This window comes from Bidens hawaiensis, unplaced genomic scaffold, assembly GCF_021521415.1.
Source record: "Bidens hawaiensis isolate Kalapana, Puna unplaced genomic scaffold, B.hawaiensis_p1.1 tig00007258_1, whole genome shotgun sequence".
Taxonomy (NCBI): domain Eukaryota; kingdom Viridiplantae; phylum Streptophyta; class Magnoliopsida; order Asterales; family Asteraceae; genus Bidens; species Bidens hawaiensis.
In genome coordinates, this window is record NW_027491502.1 from 83,628 (window position 1) to 101,261 (window position 17,634).

The 17,634-nt window shown below is 34.6% G+C and overlaps 1 protein-coding gene and 1 pseudogene across 2 annotated transcripts; one reads left to right on the plus strand and one right to left on the minus strand.

Annotated features, from left to right (window-relative positions):
* Window positions 1-1,786: 1,786 nt before the first annotated feature.
* On the minus strand, window positions 1,787-7,317 carry LOC143634859 (uncharacterized). Its single transcript, XM_077102830.1, has 8 exons — window positions 6,997-7,317; window positions 5,532-5,671; window positions 5,288-5,387; window positions 5,103-5,201; window positions 4,149-4,496; window positions 3,406-3,498; window positions 3,126-3,332; window positions 1,787-2,254 (listed from the first exon to the last, which is right to left on the minus strand). The coding sequence occupies exons 1-8, from the start codon at window positions 7,315-7,317 to the stop codon at window positions 1,994-1,996; spliced, it is 1,569 nt and encodes a 522-aa protein (XP_076958945.1). The 3' UTR covers window positions 1,787-1,993.
* Window positions 7,318-12,658: 5,341 nt separating this feature from the next.
* LOC143634866 (polyadenylate-binding protein 1-like) lies at window positions 12,659-17,019 on the plus strand (annotated as a pseudogene). The gene is made up of 6 exons (XR_013153948.1): window positions 12,659-12,913; window positions 13,006-13,108; window positions 15,057-15,127; window positions 15,273-15,467; window positions 15,563-15,683; window positions 16,275-17,019. The product of XR_013153948.1 is annotated as a polyadenylate-binding protein 1-like (transcript).
* Window positions 17,020-17,634: the final 615 nt, after the last annotated feature.

Genomic DNA, 17,634 nt, shown 5'->3' on the forward strand with positions numbered 1-17,634 from the left:
CAATTGTAACCTAAAACATTATAATACATGTGCATGTAAATAGATAATGACGGCACCAACTCCAATCACCGTGTTTTAGTTATGAAATCACTGAATGCCACCACGCCTTGCTAAATGATATTAGGTTACCAAAACCCTTTTAATAATCAAAACACTACGTAAACATAAATCGTGATATCAAATCATTGCCGTTGATAATCAATAGATAATAAAATTATATAAAGAAATAGTAATAGCTAAAACACAAACCATTCCTTTACCATATATTATTAAACACAGAAGAAAAAATAATAATAATATTATACGTATATGAACTTATAAATATAGCAACCCTTTTTGGAATTATTATTATTTTTTCTTTGAAAAATTTTAGAATAAAGTTATGAGATGAAGTTGACTTCTGAATAAAGAAATTGTAAAATTGTTGAACCATAACGTAATTTCCATAAATGAAGGAAGACGAACACCACCACCATCGGTAGCGTTTTTTTCGGTGACATGCACCAGGTAAGAACAACCATCATAAGCCTCTGCCGGCGAGGTGGCCGACCACCACCACCAAACCCATTACAACACCAATTCATATCGGTGCTGCCTTTGCCCTCACATAATACTACAACCGCACCCCCCTTAGCGTGACCATCATAGATCTAGGATCTGTCACCGTCGCCGGTGCTGGTGCTACCACAAACAACCTTTGCTCCTCCCCACATCTAGCCGGTGAACTGTATTACGGAGGTGGTTCAAGAAAAAGAGCATTGGGACATGATGGTGATGATAACCGGTGATTATGGAGGTTATATGGGTGAACATGGTATTAAGAGAGAGAAGATATTTATAATAAGTTCTAACTTATTTCCAAAATTAATAAAAAAAGATCCCTTGTGTGTTATAATTAATCTAACGATCCAGATCTCTTCTTACACTTCTTAGGAAATATTGACTTCTTATTCTAACATTGCTCCCATTCTAGCCACCAATTTCTCCTCTCCTCAAACAAACCCTTTTGGAATTTTCTAATCCAAACATTTTTCTTACAAACTCCTTTTCTCAAAGTCATATGTTATAACGTCTTTTTACAAAAAGTCTTTTTGGACTTAGAAAAGCAATCCCCAAACTTAATCACAAGAGGGTTGTTTTTTTTTTGTTTTACAAAAATGATGCTAACTTTGGCTAGCAGTTGCGAATTTCAAAGTTTTCGGTGTATAAGTGGACGCTTGGAAATGTGTTTGCCAGCAGACTTAGTACGAAATAGATTTCTTCACTAGTAGTGAAGTAGACTTGGTACGAAATAGATTTCTTCACTAGTAGTGAAGTAAAGGGAAGATCACGTGGCACCTATTTTCGTCACTAGGAGTAGAGAAATCTATCTCCTACTGACACACATCATTTAGGGAGGAAAATGTGTTTCTTTCGTGTACCTTAAATTCAACCAATATTGAAGTATCGTATTATTTATAAATTTTACTACCCTAAAACACCTTAACCAAAAGCAACACTTTCTTTTTCTCATCTACACTATGAACCTCAAAACGTGTTCACAATATCTGATGAAAAGTTAATTACAAGTCACGAATTAATTGACTAAATAAACATCACCACAATTTATAGGTAAAACACTAATTATAAATAGGTAAAAAACAGAAAACAAATACTGAGCAAATAGGTAAAAAAAGACTTATAATAATTAGCCACAACTTAAACAGAAAACAGATCAAACAGTTTGTAGATCATCAATTGACTACTCAAGATGTGTAAAACATAAAAACAAATGCACATCAATTCAAATATTAGTTGCAACAATAACAAAAACTAAAACAAATTCAATATTTACAAAAAATGAACTTCAGTCCATTGTACAAAATAGGCCACTACTTCAATTAGCACCAGAGTCCCATTTATAAGAACTCAATACATGCATAACATACAACAATCATCTCGTTGTAATAAGCGAATTAATCATTTAATTGTTCATATTCGAATGTTTGTTCAATCAGAGTCCGGGTATAGATTCAAGATTGTATTTTTCCGAAGATTGTGATTCGGTTTCTTGGTTTTGCAAATTCGGGTTTTTAACTGCGTCTAGGGTGTGTAAATAGTTGTAAGATGGATTTCTAGATGATGGTGGACCTGGGTTACTAATTTTGCTGGCGAGAAACCGGCGGATTAAGCTTCTTAGAAATGGAGACATGGTGTCGGGTTCGTGTTCTAAGTAGTACATCATTCCACCCATACACGCACAGAACAAAGCCACCTAAATAACAAACAATTGTCAGAGGGATAATAAAGAAATAAAAGTTAAAAAGTATTTAATGGTGAATGATTTATCATATTATGTGTGCCTAATATCTAATTTGCCACAACTTCGGCAGTCACATTATCGGGCCAAGCAATTTAGTAATGGATTTAAATGACTAAAACTCAGAAAACTGTACAGACAACCAAAATAACCGAACCCAGACAAAAACGATGGGTTGTTTTACGTTTCCGTAAAAACCAAACTTTCAGTTCTATTTTGGTTTTGTGTGTAATTAAACCAAAAAAACTGAACCAAATTATTTTGAGCATTCACTAATTTATAAGAATTTAATAAATAGTGTAACCCAAATGTTTGAGCCTAAATGTATAATAATCAATTATAATTATTAATTTATTATATAACAAAAAGATTTGGGCACAAATTCATTATTATGGATCAAATTTTTTTTCAGCCAAATGGCTAAAGCCATTAAACCGAACTGAACACAAACCATAAACCAAAAAGCCAAAACCGAACGGTTTTCAAAAACCAAACTTTTTGGTTTGGTTTTTAACCCAAACTTACCCATGCACACCCTTAACTTTACTCATGAATGGGTGGATTCCATTAAAGTTTTATCTTAAGCATGCCAACCCGTTTACAATTTCATACATATTCAACCACTTCAATTGTTAAAAAAACAGTGATAAAAACCAAAAAAAAAACTTATAATGGTATTGTTTATATCATCAAAATTAGCACATTAGATATTTGTTAAAAACTTTTAAAATATAGACAGAAAATAAAAACAAATGTCCATGGATCAACCAAAGGCATACTAAGAAGTGACCCCAAAGTCATTTGACCAGTTAAAAAAAAGTAGTACCTCAGCATTCTTGATATCTGGAAGTACACGGCGGTTGACTAATATATACCACAAAGACTCGCTAGCATGTGGAAGAACATACAATCCAAGTTCTCCTCTTCTACCCTTTTTCTCCAAAAGCACAGATAATGCTGCTAAGCCACCTGAAAACCAGTATACAAGCTTGTGGTCTTGTGTTGCCACTTTTCTGTGCAAGCAAATTGCTCCCTGCATTACAAAATTAAACTTGTAAAACACATATATATTATGACTTTTATATACTAATATTAGCATGAGTTACCTGAAAGATTCCTACAAAGCAAGACAAAAACGCTGTTGAGCGAACAGCTCCCGTGACTGCATGCCAGCTGGTTTTAAATGGTGCGTCCATAAACTGAGCAAGAATTGAAATGTGAGAAGCGAAAACGATATTCTCAGCTAGATTTAGTACAGGTTGAAATTAATTAACCTGCAAACTTTTTTGCCTCAAGCCCTCAATTTTACAACTTACATGAAATTATTATTATTATTATTATTATTAGACAATAAATATAATATTATTGCAGTACTAGTCTTGAATAAATAGACTTGGGAGGTTGTATTGCGTTTAAAATAGACTTATTTGACCCATTCTTTTGTAGATAATGTTTTAATTTATCCACAAACATTTTGTCCAATTTTAGAAATCATTTAACACACAATTATGATTATAAAATAGAAATATTATTACAATAGGTTGTATGCAATAAAAAGGACTTATTTGATCTGTTCTTCCGTAGCAAAAAAATTTTATTTGACCAGTTTAAAACAAACAACAAAGAGTTAATTACTCCAATGGTCCCTGTGGTATGTCCATATTGCAAGGTTGGTCCTTAACTTTGAGAAATTACATCTATGGTCCCAACTACTTGAAAGTGTAACAACACGAACGGTCCTTGAAATGAATGGCGTTAGCTTTTCTAGTTAAGTGCATCTGAAATGACTAAACTACCCTTACTACTAATAAGCAAATGGGTCAAAATAAGAGTGGAAGGAAAAGCTAACCTTTTGTAGACGCAGAACAACAAAAGGTACAAAAGTGAGTGAGAAGTAAAGCGGAAACGTTTTCTTAAACGTGTTTGATGTAGCATAAGCGTTGTGAGCTAAACACGATTTGGTGCCCGGGTGAATAATTGAACAAGGTATGATAGAAGGGAACTCTTGCAAAGCAACAACATCGGCACCCTTCACGGTTGATAAGTAAGAAGATAGTGATGCAACATCTACTGGAGAGCCTCTGCAGCACTCCCTGACCGCTTTGTATACAGGCTTAGCAACGGGCCCCGTTTTCTGAATAAAATCTTGATAAGACTTTGGCAAACTTTCGGGTCGCATCACAAAAGCATACATGACCTGCAATTGTTGACCAAAGTTAACCAAAATGTACTATACATGTAAATGCATTTGTTAAAACTTCAATAGACAAAGATGTAAACCTCAAGCACCAATTATTCAGTTCAAAAAGAGGATTTGAATTGTAATAGTTACATAAGTATTGAGGGTTTAGGCCTTTAAACAAACCAAAGGAACACAAAGGGTGTATGTTTGTGTCCGTTCATTTAACTTTACCGAATGAACAATCAAACATGAACAATTAAACGAGCGCAGTTTTCTTGTTCCTGTCCGTTGGTTAAAAAAATGAACTTGTTCGTGTTCGTTTATGTTCGTTTGTTAACAATATAAACGAACAGTTCGCAAATGTAAATGAACAAACATAACTAATTAAAGTTAAATGTGAAAAACAGTGTGTTGGGCTGAAAAGTTATTAAAAGTAGACTAAATTGTAATGGGTCTAAAAATTTAAAGATATATATCAAAAATGTAAACAAACAAACAAACAAACATTAACAAATTTTCACAAACATAAATGATCGAACGAGGCATATGTTCATATTCGTTAGTGTAACAAAAAAATTTGTTCACGCTTGCTCTTTTATAGGCATAATGTCTTTCACATACCTGAGCACATGATAAAGCAAAGAGTAACGAATCCCCATGTCTCCATGAGCTTCCCCATAGGTGGAACTTGTTCTTTGATTTTGCAGAATTATAAGCACACTGTAAAATAGCAAATAGATTAGATCATCGTGAATTTGCTTCTTAAATAACAAAAACATAGATTTTGTAGTGAGTTAGTTACACACCTGAGCGAGCCTAGCAAGGAGATACAAAGCAAGTGTGCGCCTTCGGTTCGAATCATCTAACGCTAGAATAGACAAACTTGCAATTGAGCCGGCTAAAATTCTGCTCCATCATAACCTTTATCAAAGTCATATATGTGAACTAGATAGATACATTATGATATTTACAAAAAAAGAACTGCTTATCATTAAAACCAAAAAGATCAATAAACAAGAACGTGATTACTTATTACACAAAGTAACTAACACATTGAACGGTGTTTCTTTCTTTCTCCACTTTCTTAGAAGACATCTAAGAGCATGATATGACCCGGTAAAACCTCCAAAAAGTAAGCCCACCCAACAAGCCTCCTCTCTCACTATCAAGTCCTTTTCTGATACAAGTTGCTGCAAGTAACTCAGCTACTTAATACAAGAATAACCTTTAAAGAAAGCTCTATGCAAATGAACTGATCAAGAATAAAAACGTGTCACGCGAAATGATAACCAAGAAGAGAAAAGCAGTATAGTCATTTTCTCCTATAAAATTGCAACTTCTATCACCTTGGACACAGTTACTTTATAGTTCTTGAACTAAAAATAATATCATGTGTCTATCCCATTTCTCACATAGAAAACAGACACGGAGCAGAAGCAAAAACGATAAACGGCGAATTATTTACAATAAACTTTGATAAAAACTGAATCCCTAAACCAGTAAAAAGGTGCCTTGTATAAAGATTTAGCCAAATTTTCGAATTTACAAATTGACTAAGAAAACATGACCTTACAACCATAGATAGACGTGTAGATCATGTTAATCAATATTTACACATTTTAGTCTTTAAAACGTAAGTACTAAAAAATGATGAAATTGGGGGAAGAACTTGATTGACAAATCAGAGCTAAATCAAGAAATTTGAATCTGACAACAAAACCAAACCACCTATGGTGGTTACAGGTAAGCTACACGATCTGGCTCGTCGAGACCTTTCCGTTCATTGGTTACGATCCCCGTAACTCCAATCATAGCCCAAGTTATGTTCATTTAAAATTTGAGCTTTTTCTGCACCGTTTCCCCTTGTCCAGCTGGTCCAAAGTAAGAGTTTGCCAACCCTTGGATCAGCTACTTGTTACATATTCTATTGACTATGATTCATTGCTTCATATTCTATTGACCCAAAAAAGATAGTATCTGTTCATAGTTAAACTAAACTTGAGATACCAATGTGATATTACAAATGCTAATATACGTAAACAATGTATGTTAATCTCTTATTCCTTAATATGCTTTATTCTTTAGAGAACCACCCCTTATTCATGTAGCTAGTGTAACTACAATCAAGAGGCGTGTCAAACAATCGTAAACTTAATAATTCGTACAACTAGTGATAAATGAATATGAATGATGCAATTCGAGTTCTATATAATAATAATTGTGGACCTTAATTACTTAACATCAAGTATTTTTCCTAACACACAGGCTCAAAAACACAAACCATCCCCTAATATACAACAATTCATATTAAACACAAAAAAAGTAATCCTCATAGATTACATAACCAAAACTAATAATAATAATAATAATAATAACACACAGGCTCAAAACCACAAACCATGCCCTAGCAAACACTAAAATGCAATATACAACAATTCATTTCAAACAGAACAAAAGTAATCTACAGAAATCACATAATCAGAAATAATAACAATAATAATAAACATTATCGAACCTTGAGATCTAGAAGCGACGAATACGATTTCCTCCTGGCAAGCTTAAACGCACGGAGCAATATTCCAATGCCAACACGCACACCGTACGACAACAAAAAGCTTTGACACAGATTACCGATAGCGTTCGCTATACACGACTCGTCGGCGTGATCGCACGGCGGATGAAGCTGCATCTTATCGCGCCGTTGACGACGTTGTAATTCCTCAATTGCCTCGCGCAAACGATCCTCTGCTTCGCGCAACCGGCGTTCGGCGGCGGCGGCGTCGTCGGAAGACGGAGGCGGAGAGAGGCATTTTGGAGGCAAGGGTTTCTGCAGCATCTGCAGATGGGATGGATATGATTTTATGATGGTGATGTGTTTTATTTTATTTATTTTGCTAACATCGAGATGGAAGAAAGTGATACGATTAAACTACTTGACGATTTGATTAGTTTATGTAAGGGTCGATATCGGTTTCGGTATCGGTATCAAATCAGGTAGTTGCATTAATTGGGTTTTTCAAATACTTGGTTTCAGGTATTGAACCAGATTCGGGTATGATCGGATACTGGCAATACTCGGATATTTGAAAAACCAATTTCCGGGTACAAATCGGGTTCGGTTGAAGTATGGGTTTTGATACCGAAATGCATAACCTATACATACCCTAAGGATAGGGTCGGATGCGGATTCGGGTATTAAAACCCCGTGTATAAAAAAATCGGTTTCGGGTCGTCTTTTTATTCGGTTTCGGGTTCGGGTTTTTTGTGCACCTCTACTGTTGGTATTAATCCAGTAGTGACTTTTTGATGTTTTTAACTTTTAAGATGAGTATGTAGCGGTACTATATTTTACCAAATTTTTGTCTTCGGTACTTTATAGTATAAACTGTTTTTGTTTTGGTATCGTTACTTAATTATTTGGATTATCGATATTTTTTTATACCAGTATCGAGCTCATTCCTGATTTAAATATTTTTTTATTACTTTACATTATAATAAGTTGTCTTAAGAAGTTTTTTTCCCGAGATTTTCATTCTAGTGGGGTGGTCATTCTCATCCGGAAAGTGATGGATGACCCGGAGCACCCGGGTTCGAATTCTGATTCCTCCCGGTTTTACCATAGTATCCAGATTTCGGTCTGGTTAACTTGACCGTCGTGCCTTCGGGCGGGTTGAGGCTATCGGTTTTTCCCGGGGAACGCCCAAGCCAAACTCGGACGCCAGCATGGATCCGGTTAAGACAACATAGTCTGGCCTGAGTGGGGTGAAGGGGCTACTCTTGGAGGAGATGTGACATCCCGTTATAGAGAAAGTCACCGTTCCAAAAAAAAAAGAAGTTTTTTCCCATTTATAATGGAAGAGTAAGGTACAATTTGTGTCCCTATAATAAATATGCACATAATCAACTTGCAAACTTGTTTTCTTAAATTTGACCCCTTGAGACCTTGTGAAATCGCTAGAGGGTGAGGATCGTGGAATGTGTAATTGTTGCCGGTTGCAAATCCAAACCCTCAACCACGTCCTCACAACATCAATTTTGCAGGTTTGTGATGGGGTGTTTCAATAAATCATTCTTAAAACCCTAATCAAATTGCTTTGTATACTTGCTTGCTTCAAATTAAATTACCAATTAATTTAATGCAAATAGATAAAAACCTGGGATACGGATAAATAGTTTTGACGTTTTTTTAAAAGGAGTGAAACTCCTTGTAGAATCAGTGATTACATTCAATAATTTATTTAAATTTTGTTTGTCACTCATATGCACCAAATACTATTTTATATAAAATTTAAAAATAAGCAACACATCATTCATTTGTCTATTTTGAAAATGATTACTCTTAAAATTGTTTATTGAAAAGATAGTTTAGCCTAATTATTTGTATATGATCATAATTAAAATTTAAAAGCTACTTGTATTTCTATTATATATACTTTGTACACATGGATCATAATTAAAATTTAAAAGCAACTTTCTCTACTCTATAGTCTTATACTTTGTACATATTCAGGTAAGGAAAAATAAATCTGGCAAACGTTTTAAGAATATGTAACCAACCCCATTGTCATTTTCATGAATTAAAAATGAAGGCTCTTCAAATTTTTTAATGAGAAGATAAGTTATCATCATTTTTTATTCATGTCAAACAAAACTTAAATGCTACTTGCTTTTTATTGAACTCTTCTAAGACTAACAGGTGTGAGTGGCGATTTGTCGCTGGAGGAATCTACGTGGCTGGCGGTGAACACCGCCCCGCTCACATCGGCGCCGCTAGCGGTGAAATTTTGATGGAGGAATCACCGATGAAAATACCGCTGTGTGTTTGATATTTCAAAGTAAAAGAGTTATTTTTTTATAGAATATGGAGTTGAGAAGGTTATGTGGAAGAGAGGTTACAGTGAGAAAATGGAGGGTTGGGTGAGACTTGAGAAGATGGGTTGGGTTGGGTTGGGTTGGGTTGGGTTGGGTTTTTTATATATTGAAATTATGCTGAATTTTAATTATATTAATAAAGTTATGCGTTTTATTTTATACGGAGTACTTTAAATGTAATTTTTTTTAATGTTTAATATCAAATACTTTATATTTATAATTTTAGTTATATTAATTACTTTAAAAAAATAAAATAAAATTAGTTTGAGTTATATTAAATTATTTTTAGTTATATAAACATTATTATTTTTTATTTGAAAATGGAGGAAAATGGTGAATTGGTAAATTGGTGACCATTTTCTTGATATTGTGGAAGAGAGTGAAATGAAGTATGTATTGTGTGGCGCTGACGTAGCACTGTAAGGTGAGAAGCAAAATGACATCCACACCTAATAGTCTAAGAGTTTAAATATATTTTATAAAAAAAATAAGACCCACTTTTAAATTTACTCTACACAACTTTTTATTCACATTTGTACACTACAAGGAACTACATGGATCTTGTGTCGATGTAAAAAGATTAGATAGGATTATACACAACTTTAACTTCACATTATACATGTGTTGGATCCGTATGATGAAATAATAATACATGGCAGTACTTTCAATGGGACTTGATTTTTAAAAGGTCATATAACGAATAGTCGCATTTTAATCAATGTATTTAAAGAAATTTAAAACATTGACTCAAATCAAGGTCGTGTGTATTGACACAAAACAAGTTGGATGAGTCAACATCCATAACATGACAATCAAGATTAACCAAGCCTCTGACCTTTTTTACATAAGATTGTCTGCAATGAAAGATCCATATGATCAACTTTCTTTATGGAATTGATTAAGCGACGTATGAATGTCCAGTCTCAATGGTCATCGTACCAGATTATCTTACCACAAGCGACACTCCAGCCAAACTTGCTTTAGCAAAAATCAAGCCAAGACATTTCCGGATTACTTAAGATATCAAAGAATTTTCGAGAGAGTGTACTAAGCCACATGGTTTCAAGAACATGGGCGGACCATAGTTGGGCCGGGAGGGGTTGTCTCCCTGATCTTAGGCACAAAAGTAGGGTATATGACCCGGATATTTGTAATTATGTCATGTCTCATGTATTTAATCCCTCAAATCCCAAAGCGCATAGTTTAAAGTCATATTTTATGTGTAACTAGTTGCGTGCCCGCGCGATGCGGCGAGATTGCACGCAAACATGACATTGGATGCGTAACCGGTGTTACTGTTTTTGTATGTGCGTGATTTAACAATAGTATGTGCGTAACACGACGATAGTATGCTCGTATTACGGCATTGGAATCTTAACCGGTGTTAGTAAGAAAGTCACACAACGATTGTTCACGCTCAGTCAGGTGTCGGTGCGCACGTAACGTTACATTGAACTCGTTTTGACCTGCAACCCGTTCCGCTTAACAATGTTCTAACCGAAATTCGTTATGACTTGACCCCTTTCAACCCAAACTCGTCCCGACCCAAACCAAATTAACTTTTTTGTATTGACTCATTCCAACCTTAACCTTTTAGACCCATGAACCGAACGACCGAAACCACCCGATTCGTTTGTCGGTCTTTAATGGTAATCACGTAACATGTTTAGTTTTTTAAATGAAAAAACAATAGCAATACCATACTCAAATTAAAGAGAATAAAATACTCGTTTTTATGTTATAATGTTTTTTAAAAAATATTAACGTGTGAAAAAGTTATTAACGTTTAAACGTCGTCGGGGTAGTTGGTTTAAAATAAGAGGTATATATGTAACTATTATATAAATTAACAAAATGTGATTAAAGTTAATGGACAAAACTTGTAATTATTTATTAATAAATTAAAAATAAACCGTACATGATTTTGGTTATGTTAAAAGACAAAATTGTCAAAATACAAAATTGCCCCTAAAATGTTTTAATCTTGTGCATTATAGTTTGTACTAAAAGTAACAAGTTTGGTACCTCTTAAAAATTAAGAGGTCCCTCACTCATGCTTTATATATAGTATAGATAAAAACATGTTATTTTTTTTTGGGATTTATGGTTTTTATTTGATAAACTAAATAAAAATTGACTGCTTTATATGTATGAACTTATGATTAATATGAAATTTTCGCCCCTCTATATAATTGTTCAAATTTCACCGCTGTTCAAGAATTAACCCCCCCACCCACTTTCATTAGGTGCCATGCATCATAACAAGGTTAACAAATATGTCAAATAGGTTAGTGCCACGATGTGTGCACAGTGCATTCTATGTGCCACGTAGACACATCCTTACACCACCTTTCGATTTATGATTTGCCCGACTAGTTAACTCACATAGATGACGCAACATGACAATGATAACTTTATGTAGACACATTCGTTCGGCCAAGTAACAACATAAGAAAGCGTGGTATACACCATGCATGCACACCAGTCGGAAATCCAAGCTCCCAATCAGCATTTAACAACTGGTATATTGAATATCACACATGAACAACATTTTGTCACGTCCGCACACATGTTTGATTTGTGCAACGTCAACGCCTGCAAATTCAATCAACAACCCTTTAAAAAGAAGTCCAATGTTAATATATAGTTTAACCCAAGTGTATAACCCAAATGTATAGTAATCAATTAATCTTAACTAACAAAAAAATTTAGGCTCAAATTAATTAGTTTGGCCAACCCTTTTTTTTTCCAAAAAATTGTAAAGGCCAAAAACCAAAACTGAACCTAAACCAACAACCAAAAATGCCAACACCAAGTCGTTTTTAAAATATCAAAAGTCGGCATATTGGTTTTAGCACAAAATCCAACTGAACCAACCAACACACATTTTGTAAAGTCCGAAACCACAAATTTTCATGTTCGGCCCGAATAAAGCCCAAAAAGTAAAACTGAAAAAACCTAAACCAAACCCAAGCCGAAAACCATAAAAACTAACACCAAATAGTTTTCAAAAACTCAAAAATCAACATTTCAGTTTTAGCACAAAACCAACATTTTGTAAACTCCTAAGAGTATGACCAAATCTTTCGTTTTCGTCCCGATTAAAGCCCAAATGATAATATCGAAAAAACCAAACTTCAAAACCAAAAACCATAAAAAGTAAAAATCCAATTCAAAATTTTTTCAAAAACTCAAATATTGACATTTCAGTTTTAGCACAAAACCGACATTTTGCAAACTCCTATGAGTATGAATGTATGACCGAAGTTTTGGTTTTCGGGCCGATTAAAGCCCAAATCGAGTAACCGACCCACACTTCAAATTTGAACCCGTTTCATCCACCGTTAGCACAGACAATAATAATAATAATAGAACCCTAATTTCACTCGCTCAGTCCCAAATTACTTCCGTCTGATTCGAACAACACCGATCAATCAATGGCGGATCAAGAGCACGAGGTTTACGGCGGCGAGATACCGGACGAAGCTGAGATGGACGCCGATTTCGACGTACCACCGGAAGACATCGAAACTAATAACAACAATAATAATAACTCTAAGGTCTAATTCACGTTTATGTTATCTATTTGTTCAATTGATTGTGTGTTAAATGTGAATCGAAGCTTAATTTTATTAATTTATTATTAATTTAGGATTTGGAGGATATGAAGAAGAGATTGAAGGAGATTGAAGAGGAAGCAGGCGCTCTTAGGGAAATGCAGGCTAAAGTTGAGAAGGAGATGGGATCGGTTCAAGGTATTAGGTTTAATTTGAGCATTTGTAATCTATTGAAGGTGTTGTTTTTACTTTTTAGGTTAATTTTGTTATATGGAAATTGTATTTTGTGTTTTAAGTGCTAGAGCTAGGGTTTTGGTGTATTTAAGTGATGTTGTATGGTATTAGAAGGTGATACGTTAATCGGGTCGTGTTTTTGTTGTATATAGGACTTGGTTTAAAAAGGTGTGCCTTGTGTAGTTAATTAGTTATGGTCAAATTTGGTAGTTTATATGTAATAGCAATTTAAGGGATGAAGAAACTATGAAACTTTTGGTTGTTAATTGATGCATGTGTTTGCTTTTTGAATCGGAATGTCTCATAGTGCTTCACACCTTTTTAACCATACAGGGTGCTTAGGTTAATATATTTTTTTGAGTATGTTTGTTTTGTTTATGGAGATATTATGTCTGTGGTTAACTGCTATAGCTAGGGTTAGGTGTATTTAAGTGGTGTTATATGATGTTATTAGAGGGTGATAGGTTTATCGAATTGTATTACATTGTTGTATATATGGCCTGGCTTAAGGTTTGTGTTCCGTAATAACAATTAATGAATGAAGAATTTATGAAACTTTTACCTGATCAATAGGTTACGGGTATAATATTTGAGAGGTATGTAAGTTTTGGTGGTAGATAACGCTTATTTGATTGTACACAGACGCATTTGTTTTGTTTTATGGAAATAATATGTATGTGGCAGTTAACTGCTAGAGCGAGGGTTTAGGTGCATTTAAGTGCTGTTATATAATGTTATTAGAGGGTGATACGTTTATCGAATCGTGTTACGTTGTTGTATATAGGTATTGGTTTAAAACGGTGTGCCTTGTGTAGTGTATTAGTTATGGTCAAATTTGGTATAAGTTGGGGTTTGTATGAGGTATATATGTAATAACAATTTAAGGGATGAAGTGATTATGGAAATAATTTTTACCTGATAAATAGGTTTAGGTGTATAACGTATGAGAGAGATGCAAGTTTTGCTTGTAAATTTAAGCTTATCTGGTTGTACATAGACCACTTTTTTGTGCTCTGGGAATAAAATGCCTCGGAGTGCCTCATGTTTTTTAAGCATATTTGTAAATTTGAGTAAGAATGAATGGTTGATTGGATTTAATATTACGTATGAACGTCTTTATTCACAATCTTTGTTGGTTGCAATTATACTCATCATTGAATCACGAGTCACGTGTGGTTGTAATTTTAGCTGGTATTATTAATGCTACATTGAATTACTTTCAGCGACACACTCGATTTACCCTCAATCATAAAAGAAACATAAAAGAATACGACAAAATGATATAAATGGGCCTTTTTGTGTGTGTGCTAGGGGGTGGGGTCAACAAAGTTATATTGTTGAAACTGTGTGTGAAAAGAGGTATACCACCTTACAACTAGATTGCATTTTACAAGTATGTCGATTTATCTTCAAAATTTCATATTTATCCTACTTGCGTATGCGCATATACGCTTCCTAGCCATGTATTAAGAAGATTGTCATTCATTGATTTGTAAATTGAAAAGCCAGACTTTGGAAAGTTACAAGGGAAAAAAGGAAACAAATTTACTGGGTTATTGTTAGTTTGTGTCTTACTTTTTGAGCAATGTATAGACATTTTATTTTGTATTTTATATATGTGTAGCTAAATAACTCTTGCTTTTCTCTATTGCTTGGAGAAATGTTTTCATCAAGCTTTGTTGCATCTACTTCTGTTTTAATAGTGTTTTTTTGTCTTTACCTTCAAGTACCGCGCATAGCTTTTGTTATTCACTTTATATTATCTTTTTCTGTAGATATTCTAATTTTCAACCATTTCTGGTGTTCTGTGTTTGCAATATTATACCATATTTACTTTTGTGATATCAGTAGTTCATCAGTTACATATATTTCATTAATTGACATTGTTTTTATTTATATTTGGAATTGTCAGAAGATCCTACTGCCTCTGCTACACTGGCTGAGAAGGAAGAGGCTGATGCCCGTTCGATATATGTCGGCAATGTGAGAATTATGATCTTTTAACTTACTTTGTTTTTCTTAAACGTGATATAATGCGCTAAAATAAGATGTTATTGTATTTCGTACATTTATTACTACGTGTTATGATGTTCTAGTTTTTTAATATTGTTTTATTTGTGAACTACAGGTAGACTATGTGTGTACACCTGAAGAAGTTCAACAACATTTTCAGTCATGTGGAACTGTAAACAGGGGTGACAATATTAACCGACAAATTTGGTCAACCAAAAGGTTTTGCGTACGTGGAATTTGTGGAGCCTGAATCTGTTCAGAATTCTTTGCTTTTTGAACGAGTCAGAATTGCATGGGGCGTCAACTCAAGGTCCTAATTCCTAATGATGTTTGTTATTTCCAGTTTAACATATTCACACATTTTGGGATTCATATTCTCATTAGTTTAACCTTAATGTTGTTCAGGTTGCAGCTAAACGGACCAATGTTCCTGGTATGAAACAGTTCAGGGGAAGGCGTCCAACCCGTACCTCGGGCGAAGGGGTTACATGCCGGGTCCACCAATCTATTCTCCGTATGGCTATGGGTATGTTTTATATATTCAAGTGATCTTTTTATTGTACTAATTATGTGGTAGTCATGTAGGGTGTTTTTTTTTATTAAGGGAAAGGGTGTTTATACGTTGGTTGATAAGTAACGATTTCAAAATTAAACATGAAACTGAACAAGTGTAAAGTGTGAATGATCCAGGCCGCTTGTTAATTTAAGATCCACTTGCAAAAATTTGTTTAGGATCATTTGTGAGAAAAACAGAGCATGTCACTGTGCTGATTTCTTATGGTATTAAGTAAAATAATTAATAAATAATAAACAAACTGAGCTCAAGCCAAGCTAAGCTTGCGCTGCATGTGAGTGTTCGCGAGCTTAAGCTTAGCTTGTTTACACCTTTAGTTATACGCCATTTAATTAAGTTTTTGAGCTTTTTGAGAGTTTTGAGGCAGTCATACTTTTCTTGAACCACCTACATTTGGACGGTGTACGATTCACTTGACTCAGCTCATTTTCTTTTAAATTATTTATATGTTCAACTTGACCCGTTAGAGATAAAACACAACCCGGACCAACCCATTATGCTGTCTTTAGGAAAAGCTAACATGCATTTGTTTTAATATTGCAGAAGGGTTCCAAGGGCCAGGAGGGCCAATGTGGTACATGCCGTATTAATGACAACTGAGGGTGGAATCGTGGGTCTAAGTTAGACAATTTTGTTTTATTGCGTATTTGGCCTGCGTGCCCTAGCGTTTCTGTTACCCCATATACCGATCAATATTTTACATTTCGGGATAGATTAAAAGACTTGTTTAGCCTTTAGTCGTGGGGTGGTTATTATAGTTGGAAAAATGAGATTTTTGCCCAACTTAGGATTGATTTATAACATATATCTTTTTATCTTTTATTTTCTGTTATATTATAGATCTTTTAGGATTGTTAAAAGAGTGTAGTATGTGGTTGCTGGCTATTGAAATGAGTTGGGTAAGAAGAGTATATGGTTAGTTTTTAACTCAGTTAGGCTGAAAAAAAAGTTTCTTTTTTATTTTATTAATTAATTTTAAACTTAGTGAGCTAGTCGATTTTTGGCATACATTGCTTTACTCATAGACGGTTCTCTGACTCTTGTAAGAACAATTGGAGTTGTCCTCGGAGCCCAGGTTATGAAATAGGAACGAGAGCCTTAATAAAAGGGATAGAAAGATATTTGCTCTCGGCCAGCTTTTGACATGAGATGCGTAGATGAAGTGATGTATTTTGTGAATCCTGCTTGTCGTGGGTTGATGTGAGACGGGTTCTTTCTAGCTTAAGAAAGTGAGGTCCTTGAAGAAACATATCAATTCACAGTTGGTGTGCAGGTTGGTCCGTTGGTGTCCATTGTGCAATTGCATCACAGGATCAATGTAGCATCTATTCACTTCATGTTCTAGGGAAAGAAAATATTCTCTAGACATCAAAACTGGCGCGCAATCAACTTTAAGTAGATAACTGCAATAATCTCACATAATTACTTATACTTATTGCTTTAAGTTAAATATGATACACACAACATATTCTTAACCGATCATTCTCATTCTCATTCTCTCTCCCTCTCTCTCACACACACACACACATGACTACGTTGAAGTTCTTATTGATTTTAGTTTTACTCTGCTTAAAAATGATTTTGTATTGAACCAGAATCACGTTGGCGCCTTGGTGGTGGCTTAAGATGGTGGCAAAAGTGAATGAAGACGAAAGCGGTGGCCGGAGACGTGTAAATTTGTTAACGATACAAAGAAACAGTTATATATATAGTGAAGAAACAGTTATATATATAGTGAACCCATCCCCACGATATGCCATAACACCAATGTCGTAAACAATGACCATCAAGCACCGTTACCAACGCCATTTTCCCCCAACATGACAACACAACCACCAAAACAAAGGTGGTGTGTGAAAAATGGTGGAAAAACAATCAAGGTGGTGGCGAGAGGTAGTGGAAA